General features: G+C 38.4%; 1 protein-coding gene across 2 annotated transcripts in view; it reads right to left on the minus strand.

Moving 5' to 3' along the window:
• Window positions 1-17,760, minus strand: part of ERICH1 (glutamate rich 1) — an 81,165-nt gene that overhangs the window by 12,960 nt on the left and 50,445 nt on the right. Inside the window, exons 3-5 of one of the 2 annotated variants that reach the window (XM_039322583.1) lie at window positions 14,299-14,410; window positions 6,687-7,049; window positions 2,121-2,315 (exon numbers count right to left, since the gene is read on the minus strand). In XM_039322583.1, the coding sequence (XP_039178517.1) occupies window positions 2,121-2,315; window positions 6,687-7,049; window positions 14,299-14,410 (670 nt within the window). The remainder of the gene's footprint in view (window positions 1-2,120; window positions 2,316-6,686; window positions 7,050-14,298; window positions 14,411-17,760) is intronic. The other variant, XM_039322581.1, reaches the window with a different exon arrangement.

Raw genomic sequence — 17,760 nt, forward strand, 5'->3', positions numbered from 1 at the left:
ATAACAAAGCAAAAAAGCAATTATTGTGATTTTTGTTATGTCTTTTTTAGCTATTTTAATTATTGCATTATAATTTTAAGTAGTAACTGGCCTATATCTTTAGTCATGTGTATTCCCAAGCATAAACTTGTGAAATTAAAGATTTAACTGAAATAAGTAGAAATATATGCCAACAGAAAAGTTCCAACTTTTTACACTTTATTATTAAATCTGGATAAGCTTGAAATAAAAAAGCAACTAACACACGTGTACCTAAAATAATTATGCTCTTAACCTTCAACAGATTAGATAAAAACAATATGTATATCATATACAAACATTAATAATAAGAAATATATTATTTATTTATTTGTATCCCACCTTTATTATTTTTACAAATAACTGAGGGTAGCAAACATATCAACACACTTTCCTGCTCCTATTTTCCCTAGAACAACAACTCTGTGAGGTGGATTGGGCTGAGAGAGAATAACTGGCCCAAAATCACCCAGCCAGCTTTCATGGCTAAGCCAGGATTTGATCTCACTGCTTCCCACTTTCTAGCCTGGTGTCTTAACCACTACACCAAACTGATTCTCATTAACTAGTATTCCCTTAAGGAAATGGAAATTGAAGCAAACAAAGGAAATAAATTTGTAACTATCAGATCAAAAATCAAAGCAATTAACATTTCAAAGACCTTCATTCCATCTAGATAAATGAGTAATAAACAACTAATACACAATAATATATTATATTAGATATCCAAATTATGGAATGCTATGCTCTAACGAAGCTAACTGGATCAGTTCAAACAACATAGTCTATGTTATCTTTTGATCAATTTTTCAATTAGAGAAGCTAAGATATTTTTATTTCAATTTAACAATGCAATGTTTTACTTTATTTTTCTGCCTTCAAGTCAGTCTAGACTCCTGGTGAGAAATCCAGGCAGTTCTTCTTAGCAGCATTTTGGAAGTGGTTTGTCCACGCCTTCTTCCTAGGGCTGAGAGAGGGGGACCAGCTGACAGGCTTAAAGGGGAAGTAGAACTCACCATCTCCTGGTTTCTAAATGCCTTAAACAACAAATGGGCTCTCATAATTCTATTGATCATTTGGGAATTGTAGAGGGTAGGATATTTTTATTCTTGATTTATCATAGAAATTAAAGTACATGAATTTATTGAAAGAAGGATCTGATACTCTTCTCATTTCTTCATCACGTGTAATTGCTTACTGGATGCAATGAATGAATTTCCCACAAAATGAAAGTATGAATATATTAACTAGACTCAAGGGGCAGACATACCGCTAATGTAGAATGATGACAGTTAGGATTTTTTGTGATCCTATAGCAAATTATTTCCTTCCTCTCTGCTAGGGAATGTAGTGCCCATTTGCTCTACATGTTCTACACTTCTAAGAAAAGTGTACTAAAAAATTAACTACAATAGCTTCCTTTTATTCACCTTAAACTTTAATCTCTGATTGTCATTGTATAAAACAAAGCTTTTTCATTCCTGCTGGGGTTTTCTTCCCCCCCCCCTCAATGCTAAGAATCAAGCATTCCATGAACTGGAACTTGATATATGCCAGCCAAAGATGTTCTGGCAATGATGCTGTTCCATAAAGGGGATACATTATATAGTATCAATTCGATAGACAGATCTGTACATTTTCTTTCTGGGCTAGGAGTCTTTCCATAAAATAAGGGGCAAGGCTAGGATTAAATTTGATTTCATTTCATTAAACTAAATTAAATATACTTAAGATGATTATTCTCCTGTCATATATTTAATCAATATCTCCCATCTGTCGGAACACAAATTACATTTGAGAACCATTTTCAGAGCTATCTGGCAAGCTGCACAGAAACTGTGCAAAAGATCATGGAAAGCCACAACTGACCAGAAATCTATTTCAAGATTTAAATTCTCTTTTCCCGTACAAGGAACTTATTTGAAGTTAGAAAAAAGAATCTACATTGTGTCCTGCAAAGACGCTCTGCACAAAACCCTTTGTATTTACACAAACATTAATTATTAAAAAAGAAGAAATTAAAATGCTTGCGAAGAAGAGTTTTACGGGAAATCTGCATCCGAGAAGGAATCGCGTAACCAGCTTGGGTGCATTCAACCTACCGTGAGGCATTTCTGAATGAGTGCTGAGGTCTTTCAGGGCAATATTTAGTTCCTCCACATTCTGCAGGAGAACAAATGATTTAATTTGACGTAGACGTGTGATATCCGATGATGACAGCGTGCCAGATTCAAGGCTCTTTAAAACCCCATGGACGCTTCCGGAGCTCTCAGCTGACTCTGCACATTTTGATAGCTCTTAAGGGAAAGAAAAAAGGCGCAGTTAGCAAGGTTTCTCTTGTTTACAGTGTACAGAGAGTCTTCGACTTACAACAATTCATTTAACAACCATCCAAAGTTACAATGGCACTGAAAAAAGTGACTTATGATAGTTTTTCACACTTAAATGATCAATGAACAATCCCTGTGATCATGTGATCAAAATTTGGACACTTGGCAAATGGTATGTATTTATGACGATTGCAGTATCCTGGGTTCACCTCACCACCTTTTGCAACCTTCTGACAAGCAAAGTTAATGGGAAAGCCAGATTCACTTAACAACCATGTTACTAAATTAACATCTGCAGTGATTCATTTACCAACTCTGGTAAGAAAAGTAGAAAAAGGGAGGCAAAACTCACTTAACTATCCCTCTTAGCCACAGAAATGTTGGGCTCAATTGTGGCGGTAAGTTGAGGACTACCTGTATGTAAAGGTTCGTATTTGCCTTTTCATTCCATTGTTTTACTTTTGTCAGACTTATTTTTTAAAAAATGATACAGAGAAACATTTACCCAATTGGAAGTGAAAAAAGACTATGAGGGACTCATAGCACCGTGTTTCTGAATCTGGGCCTATTAAATTTGCCAGGTCCATCCTGCTCTGCTGGAACTATATAAAACCATGAGGTCACATATCCTGAGTCCAGTCTGGATGAACATCAAATGAGCTTATGCTGAGAAAATACAGGCATTACACAGAGTGTGACTTCGACCTGATATTTATAATGAAAAGAACTTCATATAAATATCAATGTTTAAAGGCTAAGGTCCACCTTTACGTGCATAATCAATGACTGAACTCAAAATTATGAACTCCCTCCATTTAAAAGGATTACGGGATGAGATGGCAATTGTGTCTCATGGATCTTCCATATATATGTTAACAATCCCTTAGTGCTACAGCCTCAAAAGAGGAACCTGTATTTGTAAAACAACTCATCCCAGTTCAGTACTACTATTCCCTAATCTATGATTTAAAGTAAAATCATTACTAAAATAACATCAAGCATACATAAAAAGAGGCTGAAAGGGGGAGAGAAGCCCTCCACCTGTTTATGAGAGACCATGGAAGGAAAGTGAATAAAAAGCATTGAGATGCTAGTTATGCCAATATTTGTAGTAGCGCAAATTGACTATTCCCAGTGACAATGTAAATCAAAACAGAAGAAAAACTTTCTTTCACAGCTATAACTAATTATCATAGATAGAAAGACAGATAGGAATTTTTTTCACATATTTTTCAAATATGAAAATAAACTTTCTTCGCTGTACATCCTTTCACATTCCACCCCTTTCTTTCTGCCCAATTATCATCTCTGGTGGTAAAGCTTTAAATTTACATTCCAACGAGGGTTTGCAGATGTGTTTGAAATTCAATTTGAACAAAATAAAGGAATCAGTATTCAGCACAACTACTTCCACATCCGAAAAATGCAGGATCATTTTCTTTGAAATCTCTGCCTGTGGGTGTATGATGCCTGCTCATAAATAATTTACTGGACCTTTGTGCCACTGCATCTTCTGGAAAGTGTAGCGTGAAATCATAGTATACACCACTGTCCCTGTATTTCAGGAATTAAACGGAGACAGAGAAAACAGATTCTGTAGCTTATGTGAAAAGGGGTGGTTTCAGTGCATGCATTTAGAAATGCATTTCATTAAAATAAGTTATGATTGTTCATATATTCAAGTACATTTAATAGCATAGTTCCTTACATCTGCTGTTGTATCAGAGCTATCCTGGAAGTAGGCATCAAACAGAACACAAGAGCAGGCAGGAAGCTTGAATCAATGCAGTGATCTGTATATTATGTGAATCTGGCTTCCCCATTAACTTTGCTTGTCAGAAGATCGCAAAAGGTCATCACATGACCCTGGGACATTGCAGCCATCATCAATACGAACCAGTTGCCAAGTCTAAATTTTGAACATCTGACTGTGAAGATGCTGCAACAGTGATAAGTGTGAAAACGGTCATAATCTCTTTTTCAAGTGCTGTTGTAACTTTGAATGGTCACTAAATGAATGGCTATAAGTTGAGGACTACCTGTACTGATCCATGGCCGGACAAACTTCTAACTATCCATATCACCACCTTCTGAATCAGCTATAGCTTCCAATATAGAAGACACTGCAATAGTCCACATATGAGGTGACTAAGGGTTGAGCACTTTTATTTTCTCCACTTTCTATCTTCTCTTTTCATTCTTTTCTAATTTTTACATTGTATTAGGTTCTTTTTTATCTTTGTCATTGCAAACTTTAATAAAAACTGTGCCTTCACTGGGCCTTGGTAATGTATGCCAAGGTTGGCCATTCCTCCAGAATAAGATCATAGATGATCTATTACAGACCAATCGGGGTATTCAGAAGCAACGGCCAGAGGTCAAAGTTTCTGAAGATACAGAGACTTGGTACTGGAGCTGAAAAGTGGAATTGATTGCTTTCCCATGAATGGTCCACTTCCAGATTCCATGTGTATTCTTCTTCTGCTGCATGAGTGGTACAGGTTGGGTGGCACAGGTTGAGTGGCTACTTCTGCTTGAGTGGCAGTATGAAGTCCTGCATGGCATAAGGCCTGGCTATCCGAGTATCCTTGTTTCTCCACCTTTCTCATCCAAAAGAGATGACACAATCCTGATCCCAAGTTTAAGTAAGTGTCGTCCAATGAGATGTAGAACTATACTTTCTCTAGAACAAATGTTTTTCAATCCTGGCCACTTTTAAGATGTCTAGACTTCAACTACCAGGATTAAAATTTGCCAAGGTTGAGGAATGCTTCTCTAGACGGATATCATCCTGGAGGTTTGAGTGATCCCATCCTTACTGGGACAAGCTTGAAGACCTGATCTTTTCTTAGACAGCAAGTACAGGAACCATGTGCCTTCTGAGGGAATTGCAATATGTTAGCTGTGTTGGTTCCCAGGTGACTGTCTACTTTCCCCCTTTTATTATATTGGGCATGTTTTTAGCTGATATACTGCCCAGAATCATTATAGGTTGGGTGATCTTATAAATTTTTTAACTAAATGAAGACCTTATTACCAAGGGCAGTGGAAAAGTCTTCTTGTTTCCTGAGTATAGGAACTAGGACTGGTCATATCTTCAAAAGGGAGGAGGGTTTAGCTTCAAAATAGTTTTCAATAAACATCCTCTCCAAGCTGAAGCAATACAGTCCTTTTTTTTTTTTTAAGAGGAAAGCACTGTGGAAGGAGGCTGAAGGAGAAGTTTTCTCCTGCAGTCTTGGCTGACGTAGTTCCAGGTTTGGTGGCTTTGCCAAACAGGGCAGAAATTCCCACACTACAGACTGGTATTATGCATCTGAAAATCTTCAGTAGACACGTGAGAAAAAGGCTGACAGGACTCGCCTCCAACAGCTCTGGGCCCAATCAGTTCAAGGCCACATTTTTAGGGTTTGTTTTGTTAAGGCCTTCTTTTCAGAGGAGAGTACAGGGAGTCCTTGACTTACAACAATTTGTTTAGGGACCATTCAAAGTTACAGCAGCACTAAAAACAAAAGTGACTTAGGACCGCTTTTCATACTTATGACCGTTGCAGCATCCCCATGGCCCTGTGACCAAAATTCAGATGCTTGGCAACTGGTTCTGTTGGAATATTCCTGAGCAGGAAGAGTCATGTGGTAACTCAGTCAGCCAATGTGAAGAAAGTGCTACTGAGTCTGTGAAAAAAGGTATTGAGCTAGAAGCTGAATTTTCCAGTCTCAGGTTTTTCTCTGTATCTCTCGGTAAAAAGTCTTCAATTGAGCTATGTTGCTGTAAAGAAGAATGTATGGTATTGTAAATATTGTGATATAAATATAAAGAAGTTATTTTGAATCAGCTAAATGCAGTCAACTGTGAGAGCTTCTGATTTATTTTTTCACCAATAGAGAAATTAAAATTCTCTAACACGTGCATATTTAGGACGGTTGCAGTGTCCCAGGATCATGCGATCACCTTTTGTGACCTTTTGACAAGCAAAATTGGTGGGGAAGCCAGATTGACTTAACATCCATGTTATTAACTTAATAACTGCAGTGATTCATTTAACAACTGTGGCAAGAAAGTAAATGGGGGCAAAACTCACTTAACGTTTCACTTAGCGACAGAAATGTTGGACTCAGTTGAGGTCATATCTCAAGGACTACCTGTATCAGGTCGCCTTAACCTGCAAGGTGAATCTAAAACAGTTTGCACAGGCTCAATGGGATTGATGTATGTATATCCTTTCTTTCTCAAATTGAGAGCACAAAGCTATCAGTCTTTCTCCCTCCTTATATTTGACAGAGAAAAATAATTTGTTTTCCTTCCTTCAAGTCACTGTCATACATGATGAAATATACCTACTGTCAGAAAAATAGATTTCCTGTGTGCTTTGCAAAAAATCCAGAATGTTATCTGCTTTATCTGCAACTTCAAACTCTCTTTCTCTCTTTTCTTCAGGCATATATGTGAAATCAGTAGCAACTGGTTTTCTGAGCAAGCCAGCTGCTCTCATTTTTTCTTTTCGCCGTTTCTTTTTCATTTTCCTCTTTTGGTTTAGAGTCAAGTTTGGACCCTCCCTGGATTGCAGCTGCAAGTTATCTCCAATCAGGTGTTCAAGCTCTCCACATTTTGCTGGACTTCCATGTCCAACAGCAGGCATTTGAAAAACGTTCTTCCGTTTTTTCTTCCGCCGCTTTCTGGGAAGTTGCTTTTTGTCATTCTCCTCTGCACATTGAAAGGAAAACATAATGGACTGTAAATATAATAGGGGATGTGAAGCAATTTGGTTATCTGGATAAAAAACATCCCTTTTCTCTAAGACTGTGATGCTTAAGGATCTCAGATGGGGGGAAAGGGAAGAGAGACTTTTGCCAGAAAGACAGAAGGGAAAGGGAGAAAGAAACCCCCCCCCCCCACACACACACATTTGTCTTCCTGGTGCAGCACTGTAGAATTTCAGTGTAATCAAAGTACTCATATAGTATTTTCCTGCCTATCCATCCCAAGCCACAATTTCATTTTCCATGAATTTATTTTAAACCCTTAAGCCCTTTAGGGGTAACAGAATTATTCTCTAGGACAGTGGTTCTCAACCTTTTTAATGCCGCAACCCCCAACCGGTCGTAAGTCGAGGACTACCCAACCGGTCGTAAGTCGAGGACTTTCCCCGCCCGGGAGCGCCGCGCATGCGTGGTGCCGCCCCCTGTGCCGGCCGAGGCCTAGCTGGCAAGGGCAGTGATGACGCAGGATGACCACCGGCTGGGCCACCAGCTGGCCCAACCCAGGTAGGTAAGGCACCCACCGGGCCACACGCACGCCAGCAACCCTCCCAGCGCCCGCCGCTGCCCCGCTAGCCTTACCTTGGCCACCACCCATTCAGGCACTCCTGGGCGGCCACGGCAAATGGCAGCGATGGCGCAGGGTGACCATTGGCTGGGCCACCAGCTGGCCCAGCCCAGGCAGGTATGGCACCTGCAGGGCCCCACGCGCGCCAGCAAGCCTCCCTGCACTCGCCGGCCTCCCACCTCCCACCCCTGGCCCTCTTTTACTTACTTTTAGTAGTTGCTCAGCAGGCAGGGAAGCTTTCCTTGCAGCACCGTTTGCAGACTGGAGCTTTTGGCGGTCTCAGCAGGGCAGAGACAGCCTGGACAATTCCTATTGGCTTTTGAAAGCCAATAGAATTAGACTTTATTCAAGAGAGTCTATTCTATTGGCTTTCGAAAGCCAATAGATTCTATTGGCTTTTGAACGCCAATAGAATAGAGTCTCTTGAATAGAGTCTATTCTATTGGCTTTCAAAAGCCAATAGAATAAAAGGGAGTAGCACAGCTAAAGAAAAGGGGGAAAAAATGGCGGACAGCCTTGTTTGGCGACCCCTGTGAAATGGTCATTCGACCCCAAGTGGGGTCGCGACCCACAGGTTGAGAACCGCTGCTCTAGAAAGTGATATGTACACAAATGGCATAATAAAATTAATGCCAATGCCCTTTTATTCTAACAGTCAGCTTGCCAGGTAGACCAGACAGGAAACGCGACCAGATGAGCTAAATCTACTTTATTATAAGGCTATATTAACAGAATCTTGCAACTCTGAAAGTACAAATCTCCTGCCATCTCCTTCACAGAAACTGGGGAAGGCCTCTTCTGAGCCTCTTGCTCCACCCATTCCCTTGATAGCCTCTCTTCCTCTCTTCTCCCAAGGTCTTTCTCACCTACTATTAAACTGCCTTCTTCTGCAATTATTATTTTTACCAGTTAATGATTAATAATAAGAAATAATAAAGTTGGAAGGGGCCTTGGAGTTATCAAGTCCAACCCCCTGCTCCGGCAGGTAATCCTATACCATTTCGGACAAATGGCTGTCCAGTCTCTTCTTAAAAACTTCCAGTGTTGGAGCATTCACCGCTTCTGGAGGCAGGTTGTTCCACTGGTTAATTGTTCTAACTGTCAGGAAGGTTCAGAAGGTCTTCATAGCTAAATCACCTTAAATTGTCTATATAGTAATGACAAAGAGTGAAATGAGCAATCTCATTTTTTCTGGGCCACACCTGATGACATCATAAGGTTACAGAAGCAAGTATGATCGAAACGCCCCCCCCCCCACTTTTGGAACTTGGGGAAGATTAGGCAAAATGGGTAGGAGGCAAAATAATTCTACCCCTTCCTTCAAATTTGGGGGAAGGGGCCTGATATTTTCAGCAGAGAAGAGCTTTCAGAAGAGTTATTGGAATCTTAACTCTCTGCTTGCTTAAAATATCAGGTTCATGTCTTAACATATCTTAACATGAAACTTCCTTCAAATAATGAAAATGTTCTAATTTGTCAGCTCAGCTCAGCCCACCCACCAAAACTCTGGGTGTGTGTGTGTCTTCAAATGGGATATTGGGAGCCCCCTGCTGCCCTCAGACTGGCCAACTTGAGGCAAAAAAACAATAGACTAACATTAGTATGGTATGGTTTAACTCTGACATCCTTAAAAGATAGAGCAAGGAAGTATACATATTCCATGTTCTCTGACACAGCCATATCTCTGCAGATACACGATAAGGCTCTGTTTTCAGCAAATGCCAACAGGAATGACAATATTGTTTTAAATACCCATCTTATTCTACTGCTGAGTTGATTGTTAATATTGTATGCTTTCTACCAGCTGGCACCAGCTTTGTCTCTACTTTATTATATATTACCTTTGCTAGTGTATCCTGTTTCACATTTTTAATTTACCTCTGCACTGCCCAGAAGATGCCCTTCACTGAGGTCTATAAGCAGAATTAATATGCACATACATCTGCTGAGAAGTTAGTGATAAAAAACATATGAGAAAAATCTTATGTTTTTGATTTCTAAATGCTTTATTTTTGCAAGTTTGGCTTCTGGCACACAATATTTATCTGATGCCTCAGCTATAATTCATCCCCAGCCTTTGTACTAATAAATTTGCTCTAAAGATGAGAACTGCAATTTCATTTTTGTAACCTCTCTGTTCTCGAGCTTTGTTATCTCTGAAAAACTACCTCTCTTTTCATAATATCAGCTCTAGAGTTGCAAGTTCTTTAGCTGACAGATGAGTGAGTCAGCACAGAGCAGTTCTGATCCCTTCAAAGGAGGAGGAATAAAAACCCATTTGCAATTCAATGCTGCAGCACAAAAAAGACTGAAATAATTTGTACCACATACCTACACCGAACAGCATTTTACCTGTATGACAATTGAAACAATCATCTCCTGGGAGAATACAGACACATGAGAGGAAGAACCAATGATAAATACATTCCCGCTCTGCATAAAATAGTACAGATGTTAAGGCATCATTATTTAAGCTCTTCTTTTAAAGGAAAAAAAATGCAAAGAGACCTAATGCTTGAGCAAAAAGGGATTATAAATTTTTTTTTCCTATACTGATAGAAAATCATAATCCCACACACTGCTTATCTGTGGAGGGAGTCCAAGAAAAACTCATCTATTAGTTAAAGAAACATTGGAACCTTTATTCAAAAACCAAAAACAACATTTGTGTGTGACTATGAAGAATGTATGAATCGAGTCATTCTGAATTGGTTGTATATAAAGCACCTCAATGGAAGCTCTCTTTCATAGTAATCTCAACAACAATAATAGAAGTATTTTATAAAATAAACAGGAATACATGAAGGGTTTCTGTAGGAGGTATATCCAACCTCTTATTTATTTATCGCTCTTTCTTTCTGTTACGGAATTTCTAGTAATGCACTGTAAGAAGAATGCTCCAGAATTTTCTCCTCCAACTTAGGGAGTCAAATTAGGCATTTATTTCAGCAAAAATAGTTGTCCCTTGTGTCCTCTGGCTATATCCTGCATAGGAGTAAGGGAGCAGCTACGCTGTTCACTGGGTTGTCCATCTTCGTGGATATATAGCTTTCAAGATCATGGAGTAGAATTTTGATCTTGAAGGAAACAGTATACCAGAGCTTTAGCTATTTACCAACATTAGATATTAAATATCTTTAATATATGGTTACAAAGGAGTGGACTGCTAAAAAAGACAGCTCTTACACTAAACTCTTGTTCATTGTGAAAAACTGTGTGTTATGAATTATAACTATGCAATGAGGCTTGTTCTTAGATCTTCAGCTACTGAAAATAATTAGTCCAGTGCTCACATCTATGTGATGGAAAACTTACAGCAATGAGACAATTATCTCCAAGTAACCATGAACACACAAGGTGGCTGCTTATAGACTATTAACTATAATTCTTCTCCCCAAGCTGCCCTCCTGGGACATGAATGGCTGATCTGTACGTCATTTTGCATATTTTGAAGGGATGGAGGAAGGTGGCAGTTGTGCTGAAATATAGCAATAATGACAATTCTTTTACTGGGATCATTAGCGTTGCAACTGAATTTCAGGAAGCTATTGATAAGTCAGCTCTAACACCAAGGAAGAATTTCAGCTGTAATGTAATATTAGGACAGTCATGCAGCTGAAAAAAAACCATACTCATTTGTATACTTGTTATTAGTACTACAATTCTGAATCACCTGTTGCTTAAATGTATCATTAGCAACATTCCCCACCAAATAAAACTATTTAAAATAAGAAAAAAACTTTGAATATAGTTAAATAATTTAAACAATCCACGAAAGCCAATATTAACTAAAAGCCTGGCCATTGACATCTACTTTTAAAGCTTCCTCTGAGCACTTCAAAGACTCAAGAACTTATTCTAAATCTCAGGGGTCATTACATAGAAGGGCTAACCTTGAATTTCTGCTAGGAGAATCAGCAGCTGTTCCAGCATTTCTTCGATAGACTAGTGTGCAGGGCTTTAAATAACCACTGGCAATTATTTTATAAGTGCTTATTTCCTGTACTTTGCCAGTAAACTAACTGGCAGCCTTTGAATCAATCAGGCTGCCAACGTTTTGAGTCCAGAGATTTTTCTCCCTATAACCTCTCCAGTCACAATTCAAGTACAACAGGTTGAGTCTGCCAATAGCAATAGCACTTAGACTTGTATACCACTTCATAGTGCTTTACAGCCCTCTCTAAGCAGTTTGTAAACATATTGCCCCCAACAATCCAGGTCCTCATTTTACTGACCTTGGAAGGATGGAAGGCTAATTCAACCTTGAGCCGGTCAGGATCGAACTACTGGTAGTCACCAGAATTAGCCTGTAATACTGCATTCTGACCACTGCACCACCACGGCTCCGACCTTCAAGTTACTGGCAGATGTGCCAGTGTTCTAAAATAATTTTCTTTCAAAATGGACAAACGAGGTGTAGCAGAAGGCTAGACGTCTTACTTAAGATGTATATAACCTATCAATAGCAGGAAGGTTTATTACATATCTAGAAAAAAATCAGCACCATTGTTGATTGCAGCTGGTGCCCCGGCTTCAGTTTTTTTTTCCTTATGCCAGCCCATGGCCACCAGAAAGAGGTCATCTCAGAAAACTGTACCACTCTTTGAAAAAGCCATTGTGGCACATTGTATTTCATCAGATGAAGAGTGTACCAAAACTCCCGAAGGTCTCTCTCAACAATTTCATGCAGATGTAAAAAGTGATGAAGGTAGAAGAGCTCCAGTGGCCCAGTGGTTAGAATGACTGTATTGCAGGCAAACTCTGCCCAGAGCCTGAAGTTCAGTCCTGACAGGCTCAAGGTTGATTCAGCCTTCCATCCTTCAAAGGTCGATAACATGAGGACCCAGATTTTGGGGGGCAACATGCTTACATTGTAAACCACTCAGAGAGTGATTTAACATACTATGAGGCAGTATGTTAAGTCTAAGCGCTATTGCTATAGCTAGAAGGGAGACACAGGATCTCTATATAAATTATCTCAAATAATTGTCTAGAAAATATCACCGGTCTACAAATTTTGGGAAATTATCAACCTCTGAGATAAAATACGTTAATCCTAATCCCAGATTTTGATTAGATGAATTAGAAAACATGCAGTAAAGGTGCTGGTTGGCTAAAGTTTTCAAGATATTTCACAATAAAGATTTATAAACAGGCGAGAATATTTCCTTACAAAGGAGGGAGGTGTCTAATGATCATGATACCTTGTAACTTCTCGACAAAGTACAATAGAACAATGAAAATGGTACTACATGGAAGTGTATAAATTTATCTTCACTTTGAGACTGAAGATTAATACCTAACTGTAATTTATTGTTCTTTTATTGCAAGGTACATTTGTTTTGGTCAGATCTACGCATGATATAGTTACATCTGGTGGCTTATGAAAGTGTCATTGCCTAACATTTCCAAGGAACAGCTGCGTGGTATTTTCCTTCAGAAGCCAAGATGCCTCGAAACTGTGTAAACAATGCAGATATTTTCTGCTACAGTTGTGGTCAGGTTACATTTGCATCTCAAAAATGCAGTATGACGGCAGTGGTAAAAAAAGGCATACCATCTATATTTTGGATGCAAAATAGGGGATCAGGACAAGAGTTGGACCCCTCATTATTGTTGCATTACATGTGCAACTTCTCTGCGTCATTGGCTAAACAAGAAGACAAAAACCCATGCTTTTCACAGTTCCAATGGTGTCCCAATCATAGTAGCGACTGCTATTTTTGCTTGGTTCCCCCATATTACAAAAGGGATCTCAAGAAAGAAGAAGTGGACCCTGGAATATCCAAACATTCCATCCTCACTGCATCCTGTACCCCAGGGTGAGGATTTGCCAATTCCAGATCCAACAGAATCCTACTCTCTAGACTCAAGATGATGATAAAGACGATGAGCATGATGCAGCTGATCCAGAACCGTTTATATCAGCAGATACAAACTTTAGCCCACCGTGTGCTTCTCCTGAACTCCTCCTAATTTCACACAGTGAACTAAATGACCTGGTCAGGGATTTGGAATTGCCTAAGAGTAAGGCAGAGCTACTGGGCTCCAGATTACAACAGTGGAACCTGTTGCAGAGTGGAAAAGCACGAAAACGTTACATGAAAAACCAATAAATGAATGGAAAGTTATGTTATTGGTATCAATAAAAAGATAAAGTTATAATGATTGGTGTGGCACTATTCTCACATTTTGTAGAAAAGTTACGGAGCATAATCGCACATCCCTCTTGTAATTTTGAATTATTTTGATGCAATTTTGACCTGAAGCTGTACCTTGGAAATTGGAGCCAATTAATACTCAGGATTTAATTTTCCTTTATTAGTGACCCAATTCTAGTAAAATTTAGCTACTTTCATTTCCAAGGCTTTCTCCTTGTAGACCTGTGAAATCAGTCTAAGAGATCAGAACAGAACAGCTACAAAGCAAATGCAGATCCATTCCTTTTCCTGAGACAATGCAGAATAATATGATAGCTGACTGATAAAAATAATCATCACACTTCCTGTGTGTGCCAAAAATTCATCAAGCCATTCAAGGCAATTTTAATGCCACAGCCCTCTTCCTAAAAATACGTTGTGAAATATGCCATGTGGCATAATACCATCATACTGAGTTTTCCCATTACCTTTTCTTATCCCTGGCAGTAGTGGTTGCTGCCAGAATGCACAGCAGGGAGGCAGATTTTGGCAGTCACCCATGTTTTCTTTAACTTCTATTTTCACCCTCATTCTGCAGAACTGAAACACAATGTTCAAGATGTCTTGTTTCAAAGATCACATTGGAATATATTTTACATTTTTTCCAGCTTATTCAAGCTGGTGTTCTGAACATGCCCAACAATTCAACCTTTTACAGACAGACATGCATCCAGATCTTTGCACAACTGAGGTTTCCCTCCAATGTAACAAGCAATTTCCTGTTAAGGACAAAATGTTGAAGGTAACTTGTACCATAGATATCTGCTCATAATCATGGCACCAGGTTGCCTCCATTTTCCATTTCAGATATATTGGAAGGAAGCAGCATTGTGTTTCACACAGAGAGCAACAAGATGAATTCAAGAAGCTCACAAACATGGAAATAAACCATCTTTCATTGTTGCCCTTTATAGCTGCTAATTAATGTAGTTATTTATAGTCCAATTTTCCATGACACTGTCTTGGCCCTTTTCAAAATTGTCAATTAGTGTCCATCATTCCATTTGATGATAGTAAATCCCAAGTTTAACTATCTCCAGTTTGCTTCCTCATCATTCCTAGGTCAGATAATAGCCTGTGGATTGTTGCCAACCAAGCTTGAGGAAACATACAAAGCATTTCCCTGGATGTTCTGCAGCAGAACCAGGATTGTAAGATTATTAGACGCCTTGTTCTCAGTTGCTGAGAAGAGAACATTTCAGGAGCTACATAATTTATGACGCTTAAAAGTACTGGCCTGAGATGTAATAATGGTTCTGAGAAGTATGAGGCCATGTTAGAAAACCTTAAGTCTTTATTAATTAATCTCCCCCCTTTATTTTTTTGCAATTTTGTTTTCCTTAATCTGGCATGCCAAAATTTGGTTTATGAATGAGACATTCAAAGAGCCTCAAACATTCTTTCCCCCATTTTTAATGCAGGTTCATTCGGCTTGATGGAGTAACTGTATTTATATATAGTTAGAGCCGTGGTGATACAGTGGTTAGAATGCAGTATTGCTGGCTCACTCACCCCTCACTGCCAGCAGTTCGATCTCAACCAGCTGGAGGTTGACTCAACCTCAGTAAAATGAGGAGCCAGATAGTTGGCAATAATATGCTCTGTAAATTGCTATAAAGAGAGGGCTGTAAAGCACAATGAAGCAGTATATACGTCTAAGTGCTATTGCTGTATGATGTAACTGGATCTTCTACCCCTTTAACCAAATTGTTAAAAGTGTGTTTTTTTTCCCCTCCAAATTTAACCATTCTGTTACTTTATCCAGTGGACTACTGTGGAATAAACTCCATGAAGTTTTTTTTAGAGATAAAACCCATTCCACTGTGTATTGCTAAATTTAGTGACCTGTCTTTTAAAGTTACAATACTTATATCTATTATTAATGTATTTATTAGATTTGTCTCCCACCATGATGTTAAGAAAACAGACACAATACTCCCTCCTTTAATATTCAGTAAATAATAAAGGAGCTATTACTATATTGACTTTGCCTGCTGTGAACCTGGCTCCAATCATAACTGACTTTTTGCAAAGGCAGAAGAAAAACTGCAATGCTAGAAAAAAAAAAATCCTTGCAGCAGAATGTTTCCTTTAAAATGCATCATTTCACACATGGATGGATAGTCCGAGAATGGTGTGCTCTGAAACCTGAGATGCATCCTGGCAAAGAGCATCTGGGGTCAAATCGGATCTTGCTCTCCTGTGCTATTCAACATGGGCTTTGTGAAAATTCAACGCTGGTTAAAGAATAAATAAAGGGTTTGCCAAGGGAGAAAAAGGAAGAAAAGAGTACTACATTTCTGATTTGTTTTTACTTTACTTCAGGAGAGGGCTTAAAAGGAGAAAATGGAAGGGATAGCTTTGAATATGTGTAATTGAATGATGACTATCTTGATGCATTAAGACAGCAGAGTAGAGTGTTTTTTCAAGCAATTATATCCATCAGTCCTTTCAGATTACAGTGGCGGATTGGAAAGTCACTGGCCAGCTACATGATTGCCAAAGTCCATTATTTTGGAGAAATAAAGCTTTTGCTTTCAGTATCTAATGGGGGCACCAAGGGTATTTTCAATACCAAGGAAGGCAGAAAACAAAGTCACGCAGTATTTTCAGAAATATTCACTAATCTAAGCCTCACATTATCTCTTCCCCATATATTCATTTAAATATTCCATATATTTTCTTTTACCTGAAAGCCTAATACTGGTGAACAAATATTTTATCACTGCCTCATTACAGCTTGCAAAATTATTATGCAAAGGGTAGTGTTTTTTTAAAATTTTATTTTCAACAATCTTGCTGGTGCTTAAAAGGCTTGTGACATCACCTTAATATGACATCCACAAATGTATTTAATTAACAGAATCCAGTGTTCGGGGAGGGATAGATGTTTCCTACTAGTCAAGTAGCAACTTAAGCATTCTGATTGCACCTTATTAAAAACCTTGCACCTCATTAAAAAGTTCTTATCACAACTTCTCTGACCATTGATCTAATTATTATTATGAAAAATAGTGACGGCATTTATTTAATCTTAAAGACCTGATTAATTTAATTCTCCCCAAATGTTGATACCTAATTGCTCCAATTTTCTATTTCATAAGCAAACACACACAGAGACAGCATTTTTTCTCTTCTTCCTTTAATTACGGACCAGATTTAAATTTGTATATTTGGTTACATCTATTTCACATCCATTAAAATATAATCAAACATCTGAATGTTAGGGCACTATGGAAATAAATCTATGCTTTAGGAAACCAAAGACATTTCCATTTTGCCCAATGAATCTAAGATCCTTACAGTACAGATTGTGCTGTTATTTAGCATTATAGAGTTTTAATTATTGTGATAATGGTAGCACGACTGACTTCTTCATGGCTAGCCAACACTATAAATACAAAAATCAATACAAAAATTCTTCTAATCTATTAGAAACTTTTAAAATCTAAAACTCGATTTTATAGGGAAATCAATGAAAAAGCAAAATCTAAGAGGGAGAAATTCTTCCTATCCCCTTTCCCAGGTGTAAAATTCTATAAATCTGACACTTGGTTCGTGATAACTCAGTTAGGTCAATTAAAGTATTGTCCAACTATCAATAATCAAACATGTTGATTATTGTGATGCTGTTCTTCAGCAAACTCTAAACACATGGTAGTTTAAAATTCTAAGTCCCTTCTTTGATAGAAAGTCCCTGACATTTAATGTCTTTTTGCAATTCTTTTAAAGTAACTAAATGAACCCTCCTACAAGACTGCCACTTCAGCAATGAAGTAAAGAAATAAGGAGAAAATGAGCTTTTTTTTCATTTCTTTACAACAGCATGTCTGCCCTCCAGGGAAAGAGTGTCACTGGAAAGAAATGTCAAGGTTTCATTACATTTTGTG

Source organism: Crotalus tigris, unplaced genomic scaffold (genome assembly GCF_016545835.1).
Source record: "Crotalus tigris isolate CLP2741 ecotype Arizona unplaced genomic scaffold, ASM1654583v1 scf7180000024117.2648584, whole genome shotgun sequence".
NCBI classification, from domain to species: domain Eukaryota; kingdom Metazoa; phylum Chordata; class Lepidosauria; order Squamata; family Viperidae; genus Crotalus; species Crotalus tigris.